Below are 21,617 nucleotides of genomic sequence, written 5' to 3' on the forward strand. Positions count from 1 at the left end.
CTTGTACATATCTATTCTATTTATTTTATTTTGTTAGTATGTTTGGTTTTGTTCTCTGTCTCCCCCTTTTAGACTGTGAGCCCAATGTTGGGTAGGGACTGTCTCTAGATGTTGCCAATTTGTACTTCCCAAGCGCTTAGTACAGTGCTCCGCACATAGTAAGCGCTCAATAAATGCGATTGATGATGATGATGATGAACTGACTTTGCCCAGAGTCGCACAGCTAACAGTTGGCAGAGCCGGGATTTGAACCCATGACCTCTGACTCCAAAGCCCGGGCTCTTTCCACTGAGCCACGCTGCTTCTCAGCACGGCCTTCCCTGTACCTGTACCTTCCCCAGTGCTTAGAACAGTGCTTAACACACAGTCAATTGTATTTATTGAGCACTTACTATGTGCAGAGCATCATCACCATCAATCGTATTTATTGAGCGCTTACTATGTGCAGAGCACTGTACTAAGCGCTTGGGAAGTACAAGTTGGCAACGTATAGAGACAGTCCCTACCCAGCAGTGGGCTCACAGTCTAAAAGGGGGATGTTCGATGTTCAGTGACTTGTCCAAGGTGACACGGCAGGCAAAAGGAGGAGCCGGGATCCGAACCCTGGTCTCCCAACTCCCGGACCCACCCCCGGCCACTGGGCCACGCCGCTCCCGCCCTCTCCTTCGGTACCCGTCGCCGGCCCCCTTTCCCACCTTAACGATAAGCGGGGAGGCCCGTGGGGGAGCACTGTACTGAACGCTTGGGAGAGTACACTATAGCAATATAACAGACACATTCCTTGCCCACAATACAGTCGAGAGGGGGAGACACATAAATATAAATAAGTAAAATTAGAGATACGTACAGAAGTGCTGTGGTGATAGGATGGGAGATGCATAAAGGGAGCAAGTCAGGGCAGTGCAGAAGGAGTGGAAGAAAAGGAAAAGAGGGCTTAATCAGAGAAGGCCTCTTGGAGGAGGTGTGCCTTCAATAAGGCTTTGAAGCGGGGGGAGAGTAATCGTCTGTCAGATATGAGGAGGGACTGCATTCCAGAGGACATGGGTGAGAGGTCGACGGCGAGTTAGACAAGATCGAAGTATTGTGAGAAGGTTGGCGTTAGAGGAGCCAAGTATGGACTGTGTTGTAGTAGGAGAGTAGCAAGGTGAGTTGGAGGGGATAGGTGATGGAGTGTTTTGAAGCCGATGGTAAAGTCTGTTTAATGCAGAGGTGGAGGCTCTCGAGTGGGGAAACACGTCCTGAATGTTTTTTAGATAAATGATCCGGACAGCAGAGTATGAACTGGAGCTGGGAGAGACGGGAGGTCAGCAAGGAGGCTGATGCAGCAGTGGCAGCAGTTTGGATGGAGAGGAAAAAGCTGATTTTAGTAACGTTGTGAAGGTCAAACCAGGATTTAATGATAGATTCAATATGTGGGTTGAATCAATCAATCGTATTGAGCGCTTACTGTGTGCAGAGCACTGCACTAAGCGCTTGGGAAGTCCAAGTTGGCAACATATAGAGACAGTCCCTACCCATCAGTGGGCTCACAGTCTAAAAATGAGAGGAGCTGAGGGTAACGCCAAGGTTGTAGACCTGTAAGACCGGAAGGATGGTGGTGCCGTCGACAGTGATGGCAAAGTCGGGGGAGGACAGAGTTTGGGCGGGAAGATAAGGAGTTCCGGTGTAGACGTGTTAAGTTTGAAGTGTCAGGCGGGACACTTGTCTTGAAGGCAGGAGGAAACGTGAGACTGCAGAGAAGGAGAGAGATCAGGGCTGGAGATGTCGATTTGGGAATCGCCTTCATAGAGGTGGTAGTTGAAGTCAAGTGAGCATCATCATCATCATCATCAATCGTATTTATTGAGCGCTTACTGTGTGCAGAGCACTGTACTAAGCGCTTGGGAAGTACAAATTGGCAACATATAGAGGCAGTCCCTACCCAACAGTGGGCTCACAGTCTAAAAGGGGGAGACAGAGAACAAAACCAAACATACTAACAAAATAAAATAAATAGAATAGATATGTACAAGTAAAATAAATAGAGTAAAAAATATGTACAAACATATATACACACATACAGGAGCAGATGTATTCTCCAAGAGAGTGAGTGTAGATGGAGGGCTAGAAGGGGACCCAGAACTGAACTTCGAAGGACTCCCTCAGTTGGGGGGTGGGAGACAGAGGAGGAGCCTGAGAGTGAGCGGCTAGAGAGATAGGAAGAGAACCCGGAGAGGACGGTATCAGTGAAGCCGACGTTGGATAATGTTTCCAGGAGAAGGGATTGGTCGACAATGTCCTAGGAAGCTGGGAGGTCGAGGGAGGATTAGGGTAGAAAGAACAGAGGCCGTTGGACTTGGCAAGAAGGAGAACATCTGTGACCTTTGAGGGGGCGGTTTCTGTGGAGCGAAGTGGTATTTCAATATTTCTCACATAGCTAAACTTGAAACCAAGCTCTGCCTCTTTAATGGCCTAAAAAATGTCATCGCAAACTCTGAGCGGAATTTAAGAACACTCTTGATGCGTTGTTTGCAAAACAGCCCTCAGTCCTGCCCTTCAGTGAGCTACCTGCCCCTTTAAATGATGCTTAATCGGAATCTGTTGCGAACCTTTTCCAGAACCAGCTCCGTCCCCAAAGCCAATTGTATTTGTTAAAAGCTTGTGTTTCAGAGAGAACTTTTTGTTCAGGGTCATTCAGATGGAGGTCTCTTCCCTGGCCAAAAAAAAAAATTGAGGCTGTTTATATGAGAGTATCGAATAGCATCCAGTTCACAAAAGGCTGTTCCTTCATCGTCATTAGGACGCTGCATTTTTCAAGAGCCAGAACACCACGGGCCGGCAAAATCCAAGGCCTCTTCTTTGAACGCTCCATCTTCCAGGAGTTGATGACTTTTTTCTTTTTTCTTTTTTTTTTTTTGTTTTCATTTTTATAATTTTAGATTGGGACGCCCCCAGGTGAGGAGCTTGGGACCTGTCGTTGCAATGAAGTGTGTGCAAACCTGTCAGATGAAACATATGATAGAGTATGATTCCTGTGTGGTTCCCGTGATATGGGAGTGAGTGAGCCCAGGCAGACATTTGGTAGACAGCGGCTTTCCTTAGAAAGCTATATAAGTACATTTTTGGCGTGAATGCCTTCTTCTTTCGGTAGACAGCAGCTTTCCTTAGAAAGCTACATAAGTACAATTTTTGGCGTGAATGCCTTCTTCATTTGGTAGACAGCAGCTTTCCTTAGAAAGCTACATTAAGTACATTTTTGGCGTGAATGCCTTCTTCACAGAAAAGTTGTTCATTGAGGCTTAATTGTTGGTTTAGCCCCACAGTTAAGCAACCAGATTGCTCCAGTGACATTACCATTTTTTATTTACCATTATTTATTTATTTATTTATTTTACTTGTACATATCTATTCTATTTATTTTATTTTGTTAGTATGTTTGGTTTTGTTCTCTGTCTCCCCTTTTATACTGTTGAGCCCACTGTTGGGTAGGGACTGTCTCTATATATTGCCAGTTTGTACTCCCCAAGCGCCTGGTACAGTGCTCTGCACATAGTAAGCGCTCAATAAATACGATTGATGACGATGATGATGATGACCGCAATACCTGTAAAAGCGCCTCTGTTGCCGTTACTGAGCCTCACTCGACTGGGCAAAGGAAGCCAGCTCTAACTAAATCGGAGGAGCAGTGTGGTCTAATGGAAAGAGCACGGACCCACCCCAGTTCTTACACTTGCATGCCGTGTGATCTTGTGCGAGATACGTACCGTCCCTGGATCTCCGTTTCTTCTCTGTAAAATAGGAATAAAATACCTGTTTGCCCTTAGACTGGAAGTCCCGTGTGGGACGGGGACCGTCTCCGACCTGCTTGTCATCATCAGTGGTATTGAGCACTTACTTTGTGCCCCGCACTGTATCAATCAATCAGTCGTATTTATTGAGCGCTTACTGTGTGCAGAGCACTGTACTAAGCGCTTGGGAAGTACTAGTTGGCAACATATAGAGACAGTCCCTACCCAACAGTGGGCTCACAGTCTACGTGCTTGGGCGAATATACTAATATCTTGCATCTACCTTGGGGTTTAGTTACTGTTTTCACTTCCAGGCTGAGGCTTACGATCCTGGACTGTGAGGGCATCCCCTAGATAGCTTCCCAACTGTTGTTTGTCTCTCTCTTTTGCATTCAGATTCAACTAGAGAGGAAATGGCTGCTTCTTCATCCTCCTCCTCAGCAGGAGGGGTCAGCGGAAGTTCCGTCACGGGGTCCGGCTTCAGCGTCTCAGACCTTGCCCCTCCTCGGAAAGCCCTCTTCACCTACCCGAAAGGAGCTGGAGAAATGTTAGAAGGTAACCGTGCAGGAGCACGCTTTGTTGGAGGGGGGAGTGGGGCTCAAACCGGCCACCGCACCGGTCCATTTTCCAGAATCTCCTCGGGGGCGGAGATGGGTACGGACAGCACTAGGCTACCTCTGAGTTCGGTCTCGGCCTTCAGATCTCTTATCGGTTGGGTTGGTGTGAAAAACCATGTTTCCGGGGGCCCTCTTTGAGATAAGAAAAATGAAACCCTGTAGAAAGGAAAGTCCCGTAGGTGCTGGACAAGGAAGCAGGGAGCTGAGTCCAGAATTCACTCACTTTGATCCACGTCGTTGGAGACTGTGGAAGAGAATCCCTTTGTCTCGAGGTCTGGTTCAATAGCGGTTGCAAAAGTGTCCGGACAAGGTCCCGGCAGCGACTTTTCACGGCTGGACCGATCCAAGAGAGGGGGTGGGTGCCGGGGAAAAGCCTAAGGGGCCCCTATTCCCGTGATCCCCCAAAGCAGCCAGCCTTCTGCAGGTCGCAGGCACCCACCCCAATCCGTCTGCTAAGAAGTGTGGGCATAGATGCAGAGTGGATCGAGCACAGACCCGGGAGTCGGAAGGACTTGCGTTCGAATCCTTGCTCCGCTACGGTCTGCCGTTTGACCTTGAGCAAGTCACTTCGCTTCTCTGGGCCTCAGTTACCTCATCTGTAAAGTGCAGATTACCGGGAGCCCCACGTGAAGCAGCGTGGCTTAGTGGCAAGAGCACGGGCTTAGGAGTCGGAAGACGTGGGTTCTGATCCTGGCTCCGTCACTTGTCTGCTGTGTGACCTTATGCTAGCCGCTTGACTGCTCTGTGCCTCTGTTACCTCATTTGTAAAATGGGGATTAAAGCTGTGAGCCTCACGTGGGACAACCTGATTACTCTGTATCTACCGCAGCGCTTAGAACAGTGCTTGGCACATAGTAAGCACTCAACAAATACCATCATTATTAGAGAAGCAGCGTGGCTTAGTGGAAAGAGGACGGGCTTGGGAGTCAGAGGTCATGGGTTCAAATCCCGGCTCTGCCAGTTATCAGCTGTGTGACTTTGGGCAAGTCACTTAACTTCTCTGGGCCTCAGTTACTTCATCTGTAAAATGGGGGTGAAGACTGTGAGCTCCACTTGGGACAATCTGATCACCTTGTATCCTCCCCAGCGCTTTGAACAGTGCTTTGCACATTGTAAGTGCTTAACAAATACCAACATTATTATTATTATTATTATGTGATTAGCGTACATCTACCCCAGTCCTTAGTACAGTACCTGGTACTGTAAGCGCTTAACAAATACCATAAAAAGCCATCTTATTTCCAAACAATCTGATTTTTCACCTGCTTCTTAGAACTTCTAGCATTCCTATATTCCATGCCTTATTTGAGGATTTCTTTCTGCTTTTGTAATGTGGAAAGCCGAGTCAAATTTGGATCTCAGGAAATTGCCTTCTGTTTTGTTTTACCATTCCTTTATATTAAGGAGTGAAAAATTTCTCAGGTTGCACCTAGTGAACGGAGGGGTCATTTGTGAAAGTTGTGGGGAGTGAAATGTCGAGTTTCTTCTGAAGTTGGTGGTGGGTGGTTAGTCGTATTTATTGAGCGCCTGTTTTGTGCAGAGCACTATACTAAGCTCTTGAGCAAGTGCAATATAATAATAAACAGACATTCCCTGTCCACAGCGAGCTTACAGTCTAAGGGTTGGTGGTAGCAGCTGATCCTGAAACGTGTAACCTCTCTCTCTAGACGTGCTGGTAGTGATGAAGGAGATGTGAGGTTCTGCTTTACAATTTCATTTCAAGTTGTTCGATAATGGAGTGCACGTAGGTTAGGGTCTCTTGGTGTGGTTAAAGGTCTATTTTTGAATTATCCAGTGAGCTCCATAGCTGAAGCCCACCCCACTGCCTATTAAGACCTCTTGCTGGGAGGTATTCCGGCCACAGTTATCTGGAAAATCGTTTAATCGTGCCACTTGCCTCAACGGAGAAGCAGGGTCACCTGGAGGAAAGAACATAGTCCAGGGAGTCTAAGGAACTGGGTTATCATCTTGGCTTCTTAACTTTTCTGCTGTGTGTCCTTGGGCAAGTCACGTAACTTCACTGTGCCTTAGTTACCTCCTCTGTAAATAGGGATTCAGTCCCCCTCGGTCTGACTTAGCCCGTGAGACTTACGTGGGGCAGGGACCGTGTCCGGCCTGATTGTCTTGTATCTGCCCCAGCGCTTAGAACAATGCTCGATACATAGTAAGCTCTTAACAAATATCAAATCAATCAATCAATCATATTTATTGAGCGCTTACTATGTGCAGAACACTGTACTAAGCGCTTGGGAAGTACAAATTGGCAGCATATAGAGACAGTCCCTACCCAACATTGGGCTCAAAAGGGGGAGACAGAGAAAAAAAAAAAACCATACTAACAAAATAAAATAAATAGAATAGATATGTACAAGTAAAATAAATAAATAAATAGAGTAATAAATATGTACAAATATATATACATATATACAGGTGCTGTGGGGAAGGGAAGGAGGTAAGATGGGGGGGGATGGAGAGGGGGACGAGGGGGAGAGGAAGGAAATAAAAAAAAAGCGTAGACATCACGACACCAGGCTGCGTTCTGCTGTGCACCATGGTAGGGGAGGGATGAAGCCGCCTTGAGGTTTTCATTTATTCATTCGTTCATTCATTCATTCATTCAGTTGTATTTATTGAGTGCTTACTGTGTGCACTGTACTAAGCGCTTGGGAAGTCCAAGTTGGCAACACAGAGAGACGGTCCCTACCCAACGGCGGGCTCACAGTCTAGAAGGGGGAGACAGACAACAAAACATACTAACAAAATAAAATAAATAGAATAGTAAATATGTACAAGTAAAATAGAGTGGGGAGGGTAAAGAGGTAAGGGGGGTGGGGATGGGGAGGGAAAACAGTGGTAGAAACTAGGCTTCCTGGGAGCTTTCCCAATGTCTCTCCCATCCCCCAGGGAATGACACTGTTCCTAGGCAGTGCCTCCCACCCCAAAATGTTTTCTCCCAGAGCCGGACCTAGGTTTAAAGAGGAAAGACTAGCCTGGCCCCTGGCTCTTCTCTAAAGGGTAACAGGAGGTGGGAGATAATGGCCTTTTTTTTAAAATGGTATTTATTAAGCACTTATTAGGTGCCAGGTACTATACTAAGTGCAGGGGTAGATTCAAAATAATCGGGTAGGACACAGTCCGTGTCCCATATGAGGCTCACCATCTCATTCATTCATTCAGTCATACTTATTGAGGGCTTACTGTGTGCAAAGCACTGTACCAAGTGCTTGGGAGAGGACAGTATAACAACAAGTTTAGGACATTGGGGTTGTTGGATTGTGGCTTTTGTGACTGTTGGAATCTAAACAATCCTTCCAGGGTGGTGAGGAGCAGGAAGCTTGTCCTTTAACCACAATGGTCTCTAACTTCTAATCAAGCAATCCTGTTTATTGAGCGCTTACGGTGTGCAGAACACTGTACCCAGTTCTTGGGAAAGTACAATATAACAGAGCTGGTAGACATGCTCCCTGACCACATGGAACTTACAGTCTAGAGAGGGAGGCAGGCATTAATAGGAATTCATTCAGTCGTATTTATTGAGCGTTTACTGTGTGCAGAGCACTGTACTAAGCACTTGGGAACTACAAGTTGGCAACATGTAGAGATGGTCCCTACCCATCAGTGGGCTCCCAGTCTAGAAATAAATAAATTACGGCTGTGTACCTAAGTGGCGTGAGGCTGAGGGAGGGGTTAATAAAGAGGGCAAATCCAACCTCAAGGGTGACGGGAGCGTGTGCGGTCCTGTGGTGTTTATTCTTGTCCCTGGCTTTTTACCGTGTTTTTCTGTTTTTCACTGTCAGCTGTTTCCCTTTGTCTGTGCCAACCTTCCTCCCCACTGCCCCCTCCTCAATCAATCAATGGTATTTATCATCATCAATCGTACTTATTGAGCGCTTACTATGTGCAGAGCACTGTACTAAGCGCTTGGGAAGTACAAATTGGCAACATATAGAGACAGTCAGTGGGCTCACAGTCTAAAAGGTGCTTACTGCATGTAGAGCACTGTACTAAGCGCTTGGGAGAATACAATAGGGATGTTAGAGGCAGTCCCTGCCTTCTAGGTTGTAAGGCTGCTGAGGACAGGGACTGCGGCTGTAATTGTTATATTATAATCTCTCCCAAGCACTTAGTACAGTGCTCAGCACACAGTAAGACCTGAATAAGTACGGTTGACTGAGTGAGTGCCCCAGGGGGGCTAGCAGTCTAGTGACCGATTCTTCGCTTGTGAGCCCCTTGAAGGCTAGGGCCACTGTCTAATTCTCATCCTTGTATCTTTCCTAGCATGGCCTAATGGAAAAAGCATAGGCCAGAGAGCCGTAGGACCCGGATTCTAATCCTGGTTCTGCAGTGTGTCTGCCGTGTGACCTTGGGCAAGTCACTTAACTTCTGTGCCTCAGTTACCTCATCTGTAAAATGGGGACTCAGTCCCACTCCCTCCTCCTTAGACTGTGAGCCCCCTGAGGGACAGGGACTGCGTCCAACCTGATTAACTTCAATAATCATCATCATCATCATCATCATCAATCGTATTTATTGAGCGCTTACTATGTGCAGAGCACTGTACTAAGCGCTTGGGAAGTACAAATGGGCAACATATAGAGACAGTCCCTACCCAACAGTGGGCTCACAGTCTAAAAGGGAATTATTATTATTATTATTATTATGGTATTTGTTAAGCGCTTACTATGTGCAAAGCACTGTTCTAAGCGCTGGAGGGGATACAAGGTGATCCAGTTTTCCCACATGGGGCTCACAGTTTTAATCCCCGTTTTACAGATGAGGGAACTGAGGCACAGAGCAGTTAAGTGACTTGCCCAGAGTCACACAGCTGACAGTTGGTGGAGCCGGGATTTGAGCCCATGACCGTCTCTATATGTTGCCAACTTGTACTTCCCAAGTGCTTAGTACAGTGCTCTGCACACAGTAAGCGCTCAATAAATACGATTGATGGTGATGATGATGATGACCTCTGACTCCAAAGCCTGGGCTCTTTCCACTGAGCCATGATGCTTCAGCACTTAGAACAGTGCTTGGCACATAGCGCTTAACTAGCACTGTAGTTATTATTATTATTACTCTTATTCCCTTCCATAGTACAGTGTCTACAGTAATTAGAGTTAGATAAATGGATCTTACCTCCTTCCCTTCCCCACAGCACCTGTATCTATGTATATATGTTTGTACATATTTTTTACTCTATTTATTTATTTATTTTATTTGTACATATCTATTCTATTTATTTTATTTTGTTAGTATGTTTGGTTATGTTCTCTGTCTCCCCCTTTTAGACTGTGAGCCCACTGTTGGGTAGGGACTGTCTCTCTATGTTGCCAATTTGTACTTCCCAAGCGCTTAGTCCAGTGCTCTGCACATAGTAAGCGCTCAATAAATACGATTGATGATGATGATGATGATGGAAACTACGTGCCTCAAAACAGACTCTCAAAGTGAATTGAAAACTTAGAGGCACTTCAATTTAAGGTTGCCTAACAGCGCTCACATAAACAGAAGAGACTATATTCATGATTAGGAAAGGGGCCGAATAAACTTGGCAGCATTGCATTTCAGTTCTGCAAAGAACTTTAATTCATTAGTTACGTAGTTCTATAGCCTTGAAGCGATTATCAGCATCCCAGTATTTATTGAGTGCTCACAGTTTGTACCCGGTGTTACATTGGGCTTTGGGGGAAATACATGATGAATGTAAGATGTCATCTGTGCTTCATTTACTTGGGTGCCGCTCCGGGTAGGGTGGGGAAGAAACATTATCTGAGCTGAATGTGAACATATTAATGTTTTGATAAATTAGTTATCCATCAGCTTTTCTCCCAGCCCATTCCACTCCGTGGGAAAGACTGCCGTCGTATTTCGCCTAGGATAAATGTGTTTCGTTCCAAAATCTCAATCAATCGATTGTATTTATTGAGCCCTTACCGTGTGCAGGGTAATAATAAAAATGGTATTTGTTGAGCACTTCCTGTGTGCCGGGCACTGTTCTAAGCGCTGCACCGGCAAATCAGGTCCCTGTCTCACTCTGGGCTCACAGTCTCAATCCCCATTTTACGGATGAGGTAACTGAGGCTTAGAGAAGTGAAGTGACTTGCCCAAGGTCACACAGCCGAAGAGTGGCAGAACAGAGCCATGGCTTTCTGACGCCCGGGCCCTTGCTCTGTACCGTACTAAGCGCTTGGGAGAGTACAGTATAATTGAATTGGTAGACTCTCAAGGCAGATTAGGCCCTGATACATTTCTGCTGTTTGCAGAGTGTGGAGAATTCATCATCATCATCATCATCAATCGTATTTATTGAGCGCTTACTGTGTGCAGAGCACTGTACTAAGCGCTTGGGAAGTACAAGTGGGCAACATATAGAGACAGTCCCTACCCGACAGTGGGCTCACAGTCTAAAATTCCCTTACTTTGCTACAAAATTTCATTAAAAAAGCTGGAGGATGTTAGTGGACCATGACCTATTTAGAGGCCTGCTGTTAGAGGTAATCCACAGATGATTAGCTTCTCACCGTGTTTGGCAGATGAAGGGTGTTTAGGGGAAGCAGCGTGGCTCAGTGGAAAGAGCCCGGGCTTTGGAGTCAGAGGTCATGGGTTCAAATCCCGGCTCCACCACATGTCTGTGTGTGACCTCGGGCAAGTCACTTCACTTCTCTGAGCCTCAGTTACCTCCTCTGTAAAATGGGGTTGAAGACTGTGAGCCCCCCCGTGGGACAACCTGATCACCTTGTATCCACCCCAGCGCTTAGAACAGTGCTTTGCACATAGTAAGCGCTTAATAAATGCCATCATTATTATTATTAATAGACAGGCACCCCTAATTGGGGGTTGGTAAGGATGGTAACTCGGAAGCATCTTCCTGTTGTGCTTAAAGAGCAAAGCGTAATAAACATCCCGGCGAAGTGATTATAGGCTTCGTCTGATAACCGCGGTGACAAATCCGTATTTTTTGCAACATCCCCAAAAAATTGTCGGAGCAGAATAGATTAGGTTTTGCCTGCCCGAAGCTGAAGATGGTTTAGTCAGTGTGCCCTGTTTGGAAATAGCTCCGATTCCTAGAAGCCATTTTGAAATCCCGGCAGTGTTCACTCAGCTCTTTGTCCTCCTGAAACATAAAAGTTAAGTCTCCGCAGTGAACCGCAGAAATGTGCCGTCGTGACCGCATCTTCTCTCTGTCCCCTGACAAAAGAGCTCTTGTCTGGCAGCTTACAGTCCATGGTATTTATTGAGCGATTATTGTGCGCTGAGCACTGTACTAAGCACTGGTACAGCAGAATTAGCAGGCACGCTCCCGGCCCATAATGAGCATACGGTACAAATAAAAAACCTCAAGTGCTCCCAGGGTCTTTACCTGCGTTATTTCTCCCTTTCCCTATCAGGCTAGGGATATCCAGCCCAAGATAACTCAGGTTTGTGACACTGTGGGACAAGAAAGGTGTTTTAATTGCAGGCGCTGTAGAAATTTAAGTGGTTCGTTATCATCTAATTTCCGGTGGTCGGCGCTAGGTTTTAAATGAATCTCTTAGCACTCCTCTTGTCTGAAGAGGCTATGATTTTCCATTTGTGTAATTTACTGATTTTTTTTTTTTCCCATTGCTAATTTTCTTTGCCCCTTCACGGGAAAGATGATGTATCACCATTGGGTGTGCTAGAAAAGATTTGCTTACGGTTTCTAAATGCGAGATGATAAACTCCAGACTGGCTCCTCTCCGGCAAAATCTCAAGCGTAAAATCAGCACAAATATCGCATTCGATTTGAGGAAGCTAGGTAGCAGTGGACTCCACGGTTAGTGTGTATATCATCAAGCATCATCATCAATCGTATTTATTGAGCGCTTGCTGTGTGCAGAGCACTGTACTAAGCGCTTGGGAAGTACAAATTGGCAACATATAGAGACAGTCCCTATCCAACAGTGGGCTCACAGTCTAAAAGGGGGAGACAAAACCAAACATACTAACAGAATAAAATAAATAGAAGAGATATGTACAAGTAAAATAAATAAATAAATAGAGTAATAAATATGTACAAACATATATACATATATACAGGTGCTGTGGGGAAGGGAAGGAGGTAAGATGGGGGGATGGAGAGGGGGACGAGGGGGAGAGGAAGGAAGGTGTGTGTGTGTGTGTGTGTGTGTGTGTGTGTGTGTGTGTGTACACATGTATTTGCATTTCTTAAGTACCTCCAATGTGCCAGATATTGTATGTGAGCCCACTGTTGGGTAGGGACCGTCTCTATATGTTGCTAACTTGTACTTCCCAAGCGCTTAGTACAGTGCTCTGCACACAGTAAGCGCTCAATAAATGCTGTTGAATGAATGAATGAATATTGTACTTAGCGCTGATCAGGTTGGACAAAGTTCATGTCCCACCCAGGGCTCCTAGTCTTAATCCCCATTTTATAGATGAGGGAACTAAGGCACAGAGAAGTGAAGTGACTTGCCCAGGGTCACTCAGAAGACAAGTGGCAGAGCTGGGATTAGAACCCAGGTAGTAGTAATAATGGCATTTATTAAGGGCTTGCTATGTGCAAAGCACTGTTCTAAGCGCTGGGGAGGTTACAAGGTGATCAGGTTGTCCCACGGGGGGGCTCACAGTCTTAATTCCCATTTTACAGATGAGGCAACTGAGGCACAGAGAAGTTAAGTGACTTGCCCAAAGTCACACAGCTGACAATTGGTGGAGCCGGGACTTGAACCCATGGCCTCTGACTCCCAAGCCTGTGCTCTTTCCACTGATGTGGTATTTGCTAGGCACTCACTATGTGCCAGGCACTGTACTAAGCAGTAGGGAAGATAGAATATAATTGGGTTGAACACAGACCACCACCCACATAGGGCTCACAGTCTCGATCCCCACTTTACAGATGAGGGAACTGAATCAATCAATCAGTCAATCAATCGTATTTATTGAGCGCTTACTGTGTGCAGAGCACTGTACTAAGCGCTTGGGAAGTCCAAGTTGGCAACATAGAGAGACGGTCCCCACCCAACAGTGGGCTCACAGTCTAGAAGGGGGAGACAGAGAACAAAACAAAGCATGTTAACATAATAAAATAAATAGAATAGATATGTACAAGTAAAATAAATCAATAAATAGAGTAATAAATACGTACAAACATATATACATATATACAGGTGCTGTGTGAAGGCACAGAGAAGTTAAGTGACTTGCCCAAAGTCACCCAGCTGACAATTGGCGGAGCTGGGATTTGAACCCATGGCCTCTGACTCCAAAGCCGGGCTCTTTCCACTGAGCCACGCAGCTTACTACTACTACTACTAATTTATTCTATTTTGTTAATATGTTTTGTTTTGTTCTCTGTTTCCCCCTTCTAGACTGTGAGCCCGCTGCTGGGTAGGGACCGTCTCTATATGTTGCCAACGTGTACTTCCCAAGCGCTTAGTACAGTGCTGTGCACACAGTAAGTGCTCAATAAATACGACTGAATGAATGAATGGGGAAGGGAAGGAGGTAAGGTGGGTGGGGGGGTGGAGAGGGGGAGGAGGGGGAGAGGAAGGAGGGGGCTCAGTCTGGGAAGGCCTCCTGGAGGAGGTGAGCTCTCAGTAGGGCCTTGAAGGGAGGAGAAGTATAGAGAAGTTAAATGCCATGTTCATAGCTATACAGCAGACAAATGGCAGAGCCAAGTTTAGAACCCATGCCATGTCCTTTGACTGCCAGGCTCGTGTTCTATCCACTAGGCTACACTCCTCCAAATTGCAGATCAGACCATTTTTTTTGATCCCTGGGGGTGAAAGGTGGCACTGATAGTTTTCATGCTCCTTTTAAAAGGATTATTTTAAATCCTTTCACTTTGAAAGTCCTCCTCAGGCAAGCAGAATAAATGCCTTTCCTGCGGCATTGCCTCCTGGTAGGCTGGATTATTAAGTGTAAATGGGTGAGCTTCTGTGCCCTCTCTGGGCAGGGATCGGTCCTTGCCGTTGGTATCTCCCTATTAAACCGAGGGGGGAGATCAGTACCCTGGGTCAAGTCCTCTGGGGGCCGGCTCCCTAAATCACGACGCTCAGCTCTTTCCCCAAATACAATTTTGCCCAGAGATATAATTGGGCCATTTAAACAAGGGCATGTGTAGGGTAATGAATGCTGGAATATCGCTTACCCCGAGAGGCTATCGTACAGTACAGCCTGAGTGTTAAATATTCACAGCTATGCATCCGTGATGTGGTGTGGACGGTTATTTCCCTCCCTTAGATTGGGCATTTCCACATTTCCCAGAGGCTCTTTTCTCTCTGAAAAGAAAATACCTGTCAAAACGTCCGTCAGGGTCGCGGGAGCGTGTGACACGGACCCTAGTTGGGGTAGCCAGATAAGACCCAAGTTTTGGGAACCGGCCCGGGAGTCTTGACGTCTTTTATGTGCGCGTGATTGACCGGCACCGTTTTGGACCCCCTCCCCCTCCCCACAGGCTCTCGGGGATCCCAAGGCGGACAGCTGAGAGCAGGGTCAGAGGAGGAGGGCACCCTGGGTCACAGCTGCCCATCAGATAATAATAAGAATGATGGCATTTATTGAGCGCTTACTATGTGCAAAGCACTGTTCTGAGTGCTGGGGAGGTTGCAAGGTGATCAGGTTGTCCCACGGGGGGCTCACGATCTTAATCCCCATTTTACAGGTGAGGTAACTGAGGCCCAGAGAAGTGAAGTCTTACCTCCATCTTACCTCCTTCCCTTCCCCACAGCACCTGTATATATGTTTGTACATATTTATTACTCTATTTATTTATTTTACTTGTACATATCTATCCTATTTATTTTATTTTGTTAGTATGTTTGGGTTTTTTTTTTTTCTCTCTGTCTCCCCCTTTTAGACTGTGAGCCCAATGTTGGGTAGGGACTGTCTCTATATGTTGCCAATTTGTACTTCCCAAGCGCTTAGTACAGTGCTCTGCACATAGTAAGTGCTCAATAAATATGATTGATTGATTGATTGAAGTGACTTGCCCAAAGTCACACAGCTGACAATTGGCGGAGCCGGGATTCGAACCCATGAACTCTGACTCCAAAACCCAGGATCTTTCCACTGAGCCACGCTGCTTCCCTCAGTCCTTTCGAAACACGGGGGAGTTTTCTCAACCTGCCATTCGGTGTGCCCCTTGCCAACCCAGCCATTGGTTTGATTATCCTTTTGGGGGTTTCAACTTGCCCTGCCCTAAGGAAGTCCCCCAAAAACTAGCAAAGGGGTGATAGAAGTGGGACAGTGTTCCCAGTTTCAGTGGTTAACTCTCACACCCTGCTGGTTGTGAGCACTTTAGATCCAAGCGCTTAGTACAGCGCTCTGCACACGGTTAAGCGCTCGGGAAATGCGATTGAAAGAATACAACCAACAAAATAAGGAGAAAGTCCGGTTGTGGGTCGAGTGGATAGCTTGTGGGCGAGAGACTGGTTTCCGTTTGCTGCACAAAAACGGCTTTTCCTTTCACATTTCGTGTACCCTCTGCAGTGTGTTTTGTCCCCTCCCTCTGGGAAACTGGTTTTGTTTTTGTGGTGTCTGTTAACTGCTTACTACGTGCCAAGCACTGTACGAAGCTCCGGGGCAGATATAATCCATTAATCAATCAATCAATCAATCAATCAATCGTATTTATTGAGCGCTTACTGTGTGCAGAGCACTGGACTAAGCGCTTGGGAAGTCCAAGTTGGCAACATATAAAGACAGTCCCTACCCAACAGCGGGCTCACAGTCTAAAAGGGGGAGACAGAGAACAAAACCAAACATACTAACAAAATAAAATAAATAGAATAGGTATGTACAGGCAAAATAAATAAATACATAAATAGAGTAATAAATATGTACAAACATATATACAGGTGCAAAGCACTGTTCTAAGCGCTGGGGAGGTTACAAGGTGATCAAGTTGTCCCACGGGGGGCCCCCAGGCTTCATCCCCATTTTCCAGATGAGGTCACTGAGGCACAGAGAAGTGAGGTGACTTGCCCAAAGTCACACAGCCGACAAGTGGCGGAGCCGGGATTCGTACCCATGACCTCTGACTCCAAAGCCCGGGCTCTTTCCACTGAGCCACGCAGCTTTAGATGGTACTACAATCAGTGCTTGAAAGAGTACGATTCAAAAGAGTAGGTAGATACATTCCCTGCTCCCAACGAGCTTAAAATCTACAGGAAGTTCTTTTAAGCAGTCTGCAAATCCACCCAATCAATAAATCATACATATTTATCAGATATAATCAATTAATCAATCAATCAATCGTATTTATTGAGCACTTACTGTGTGCAGAGCACTGGACTAAGCGCTTGGGAAGTACAAGTCGGCAACATATAGAGACAGTCCCTACCCAACAGTGGGCTCACAGTCTAAAAGGGGGAGACAGAGAACAAAACCAAACATACTAACAAAATAAAATAAATAGAATAGATATGTACAGGTAAAATAAATAAATAAATAAATAAATAGAGTAATAAATATGTACAAAAATATATACATATATATAGCTGTGTATATATGTGTATGTCTGTATATATATATATACATACATATATATGTGTATATATCATCAATCGTATTTATTGAGCGCTTACTATGTGCAGAGCACTGTACTAAGCACTTGGGAAGTACAAATTGGCAACATATAGAGACAGTCCCTACCCAACAGTGGGCTCACAGTCTAAAATGTATATTATACATATGTATATATGAATATATATGTATATTATATATGTATATATACATAAGACAAACAGGGTGGAGACAGTCCGTCTCACACAGGGGTCAGAATCTTAATCCCCGTTTTACAGACGAGGTAACCGAGGCATGGAGAAGGGAAAGGACTTTCCCAAGGCTATACAGCGGGGAAGTGGTGGAGCTGGGATTGGAATCCAGCTCCAGGTTAGAGGGAGTTCAACTTGATTAGCTTGCGTCTACCTCAGCGCTTAGAACAGCGCTTGACGTAGTAAGCGTTTAATAAATACTATTATCATTATTATTGTTAACCCAGGTTCTCCGACTCCCACACCCGTGGCCTTTCCACTGGGCCACGCTGCTTTTCACCCTCTGTTGCGGAGTCAACCCGACAGAGCAGTCAGGCATTTATAGTCTTGCCCTTGCGATTTTCGAAAGGATCCGCGTTAAGCGCAACCCAGCATCAAGCCCGAACGAACGGGCCCTGCCCCTTTGTTGAATAAAACCCGGCTGACCGAGCGCGGCCTGGAATCGATCGGTGAGTTTTTTTCTCTCCGGCTAACGCGAGGCATCTGTATCTCGCCGCCTCCATTCCCCCAGGGGCTCCGCAGTAAGACACCTGCCCCGGGTGGTTTCTGCTTTCCGTTTTGGAGTCATATTCCCCTTCGCGTTTGGGGCCGAGTTCTTCCGCAGTTACCCCTAACAGGCAGCGAGTAACACATGCTCAGGGCCGTTTCGCAATCGCCGACCAAATGTCGTCGCTTGGCAGAATCGATTTCAGCGGTGACTTCAGGGGTGATTCAGTCCCCCGCCTGTGTGCCGGTTCTTGGCACTGACATGGAGCTGAATCCTGACATTGCACCACTCCCTTATCGCCATCCAAACTGCCGTGTTTTGGCCCACTTTGGGAACCAAGGTTGCAATTTGCGTTGAAAGGATAAAAATTTCCCAACGCAGTGTTTTGCGGTCGTGGGAATGATGTCATTTGTCATCTCCGAGATCAACGGCGGCAGTTTTTCAGCTGAACCCTGGGAATCGAGCTTGACATGGCACCTTCGTGCCCTAGGTAGCCCGAGAGCCTTTGCGAAGCAATGAGTTAATTCGTGGCTACTCAGGGGTCGCGGGACGGATTTGGAAGGTATCCTTCCGTACCCTAGACATTAGTCGAGATGCAGGGTAAAACAGCAGAAAGAACTTACTTTACAAAAGGGAGCTACAGGCCGGTGTGTTGATTATGTCTTAACCAAACTCTGGACGGTGATGTGGCCAGTCAGAGAAGCAGTCCTTGTGGGGAGAGTCCAACGCCCCGAAAGGGAGCGGGCACTGGGCACCTGACAATCCAACCCGCTCTGTAATTAAAGCTCACCATTGGCCACAAATGGGAAAGTGTTTAAAAAGTATAACTTGGAGAGGGGACAGGTGGTAGCTGGGGAATCTGTTAAGCTCTTACTATGTGCCGAGCACTGTACTTGCGCTGGAGTAGAGATACGAGATGATCAGATTCCTTGGGGCTCGCAGTCTGAGTGGCATTGCACCCCCATTTTGCAGATGAGGGCCCCAGAGAAGTTGAGTGGCTTCCCCGAGGTCCCATAGCGGGGAAGTGGCAGAGCCAGGATTAGAACCCAGGTCCTCCCGACTTTCAGGCCTGTGTTCTTCCCTCTAGGCCGTGTTGCGCTGACTGCATTCTGCAGGTGAATGCAAAACCCAGAGAAGGATCGGCAGCATTTACTCAGTTTATCAAAAGCCATAAAACGCTTAGGCTAGGCTCAAACCTTTTTCTTTTCTGTTTACAGATGGCTCAGAGAGGTTCCTGTGTGAATCAGTTTTCAGCTATCAAGTGGCATCCACACTGAAGCAGGTGAAGCACGGTAAGCACTTGAATGCCTTGGCCCTGGCTCACTGGTCCTAGGCCCGTGTGCCCTTGTTAGGGTATATTTGAAGCGCTTGCTACGTGCCGGGCACTATACTGAGCACTGGGGTAGAAGCAGGCATGATGGGGGGGATTTCTTAAGAAAGCACCCGTTAAGAACCGAGGTGTTCCCCAAATGGAGATTTAAATCATAACAGGAGGGTGAGGAAATGAGGCTTTTGTATCAGGTCTGTGCTGTGGGAAGGAAGTGATCAGTGGCGAGGCTTTGAATTTCAAAGACAAAGCATGGAACTATCTTGCTTCTTTACAGTTCTTCCTCCCCTTCAACCCATTCCCACAGTCCTCTCTCGGTGGTGAGGCCCTTGGGATATTTAATTGCCATTCTCATCCACAGATTTTTATTGCGCGCCTGCCAAGGTGATGATTTCAGGAATGGCATTGGATCGGTCTGGGCTCTACCACCCGTGAGGTCATTCATGACCCCATTTTTTTTGACCTCCACTGACTGTCAGGATCGTGGTAGCATTTTTCAGTGTGTGAGCTTTCCCCGGTGGACTTTTTCCTTACAGATTTTGAGATAAGCAGTGATTGTGGAGGGAATGAAACTCCTTTTGCCTTTGATGTTAGGGCTTTTATAGCCTTTGAGCATTGCAGCTTCTAGGGGAGAATTGGACGTTTTCATCTTTTCCTTGATAAGCCCAAAAAGTAGCCGTCTGCAGAGAATCCCTGTCACTGAGCCTGTCTTTGGGGGTGCTTCAAAGGGGCAAAGAGAGAGAGAGAGAGTTAGAGAGAGAGTTTTTCCTGAGGGTTAGCAGGCCTGTGATTGCAGATGAGCAGTAAGTACAGTAGCCATCTAGGCCTTGTAACTCTTAGAAGGCTGATGAAATCAGGAGTCTTCAAAGTGACCAAGAAGGAGGCGAACATTGCTTCTCGCCACGGCATTTTACCTGTATGGGATCTGCCGCAGTGCTTAGCACGGTGCCCGGTGTGTAAATCAGTGCGAAACAAATAACACCTGTGGCAGAGTGAAGTTCAGCAAAAATCCATCCGGGTTTCCTTTTCATAAACCTGCCCTACCGATAGGATCGAGGGGCAGAGTTTAAAGCCTTCTTTTAATGACTGGGGCTTCGAGGGAACCGCCTGTTGCAAAGCATCTTTTCATTTTATGGATCCTGCATCTCAGCGATGATTAAAGGTCGCATCTCCCCTGCTTGACTTCTTCCAGATCAGCAGGTCGCTCGGATGGAAAAGCTAGCCGGGTTGGTGGAAGAGCTGGAGGCTGACGAATGGCGGTACAAACCGATCGAGCAGCTGCTGGGGTTCACGCCCTCGTCGGGTTAATGGGGCTGACGGGCCTGGCTGACTCTGGTGCGTTGAACTGAGGACCCAGCCGGAAAGGAGCCCGCCTCGCCTGGCCTCCAGTCTCCGAGGAACCTCAGACGTGTCGTGAAATCCTTTGTTTTCCACATCCAAACTGTGCAATTTGCTTCATTTCCTAGAAGCAGCAGCCTGGGGGGGATGTCGGAGCTGGGTCACCTTGCAGCAGCCATTTTATAAGAGTCCGAGGATAGTCAGATTACAGGAGGAAAGCCGTTTTGAGGAATTGGGATGTTTGGGTACCGATAAGCCCGTGGGATTTTTAGGAGACATTTGCCCCCGCTAGCAGTAGGTGCTAAAAGTGGCTAATTTGAAACCTGGGAACCTCCGCCCGGTAAATCAAGGTCAGCGTGCATAGGCATGAGATATAAAAGCTCCTGCCCTGACCAGTTTCACTTTGAAGTTGCATATGATGAAGATCAGGAGATGCAAATGAAGATCGGGGACATGCAAATGTTAACTTTTTTTCTCTGGCTCTGCTGAGCGCAGCTTTTCTCAGGGCCATTGACCACATACAGAGTGCTGGGGAAAGGATGTCCACTCCCAAAGTAGGGAGACCCTTTTGTGCCCAGAAACCTGACCTCGCCCTCCGGGATTAACTCAAACCGTTGTACAGCAAAATAAATCCTTTCAACGACTTCAGATTGGTTTCCTTTATCCTTCTGAGGTCTTGGGGATCTGGGGGCTGGGCTGTGGGTTAAATGGGCTTTGTCAGCAACAAGAAACCTGAAAACCCTGCTCATAAGCAAATGGTAGCGTGTTTCACTTTCCAGTTCCCGCCTGAGACCCGGAATGGGTTAAAGAGCTCAGCTGGCCTGCTCTGCTGTCCGTCTTGGGATCCTTTCTGCAGAGTTACGGGGAGGTTGGGAGGGTGCAGGCGGGGCTGGGCAGAGAAGCTGCCAGTTTACACGCCAAAATTTTCATTCGTCGATCCTGTTTCTGCCATACGCCTGATGCGCGAGTCCTGGAATCATAAATATGAATGACCCCCACCGGGCATCGGTGTTTATCTCTACAGAGAGGGCCATCACCCAGAGAGGGGGAGTTGGCAGGGGAATGGGACTTTCTCTAGCGCTTTTATGTAGGGAAAGTGACGTCTCGGGCAACTGCCTCTGTAAGAAAGTCTGCAGGGAAAAAAAATTAGCCAGAAGCCCCTTTCTCTTGACAAACCATGCCCCAGAAAGTCTTAGCCTCCCAGAGCTGGTCAGGGGTCCCTGTGGGACCCAAGGGCTCTACAAGTGTTATCTGCTAGTTCATCATCATCACCGTCGTATTTATTGAGCGCTTACTGTGTGCAGAGCACTGTACTAAGCGCTTGGG

General features: G+C 46.8%; 1 protein-coding gene across 1 annotated transcript in view; it reads left to right on the plus strand.

Moving 5' to 3' along the window:
• ANAPC16 (anaphase promoting complex subunit 16) overlaps positions 1-20,939 on the plus strand; it is a 28,478-nt gene extending 7,539 nt beyond the window's left edge. The window contains exons 2-4 of the mRNA XM_038744013.1: positions 4,164-4,322; positions 18,844-18,918; positions 20,146-20,939. Coding sequence (XP_038599941.1) covers positions 4,181-4,322; positions 18,844-18,918; positions 20,146-20,261 — 333 coding nt within the window. The 5' untranslated portion in view covers positions 4,164-4,180 and the 3' untranslated portion in view covers positions 20,262-20,939. The remainder of the gene's footprint in view (positions 1-4,163; positions 4,323-18,843; positions 18,919-20,145) is intronic.
• The last annotated feature ends 678 nt before the right edge of the window (positions 20,940-21,617 follow it).

The sequence above is a fragment of the Tachyglossus aculeatus genome, chromosome 3 (genome assembly GCF_015852505.1).
Source record: "Tachyglossus aculeatus isolate mTacAcu1 chromosome 3, mTacAcu1.pri, whole genome shotgun sequence".
In the NCBI taxonomy this organism is placed as follows: domain Eukaryota; kingdom Metazoa; phylum Chordata; class Mammalia; order Monotremata; family Tachyglossidae; genus Tachyglossus; species Tachyglossus aculeatus.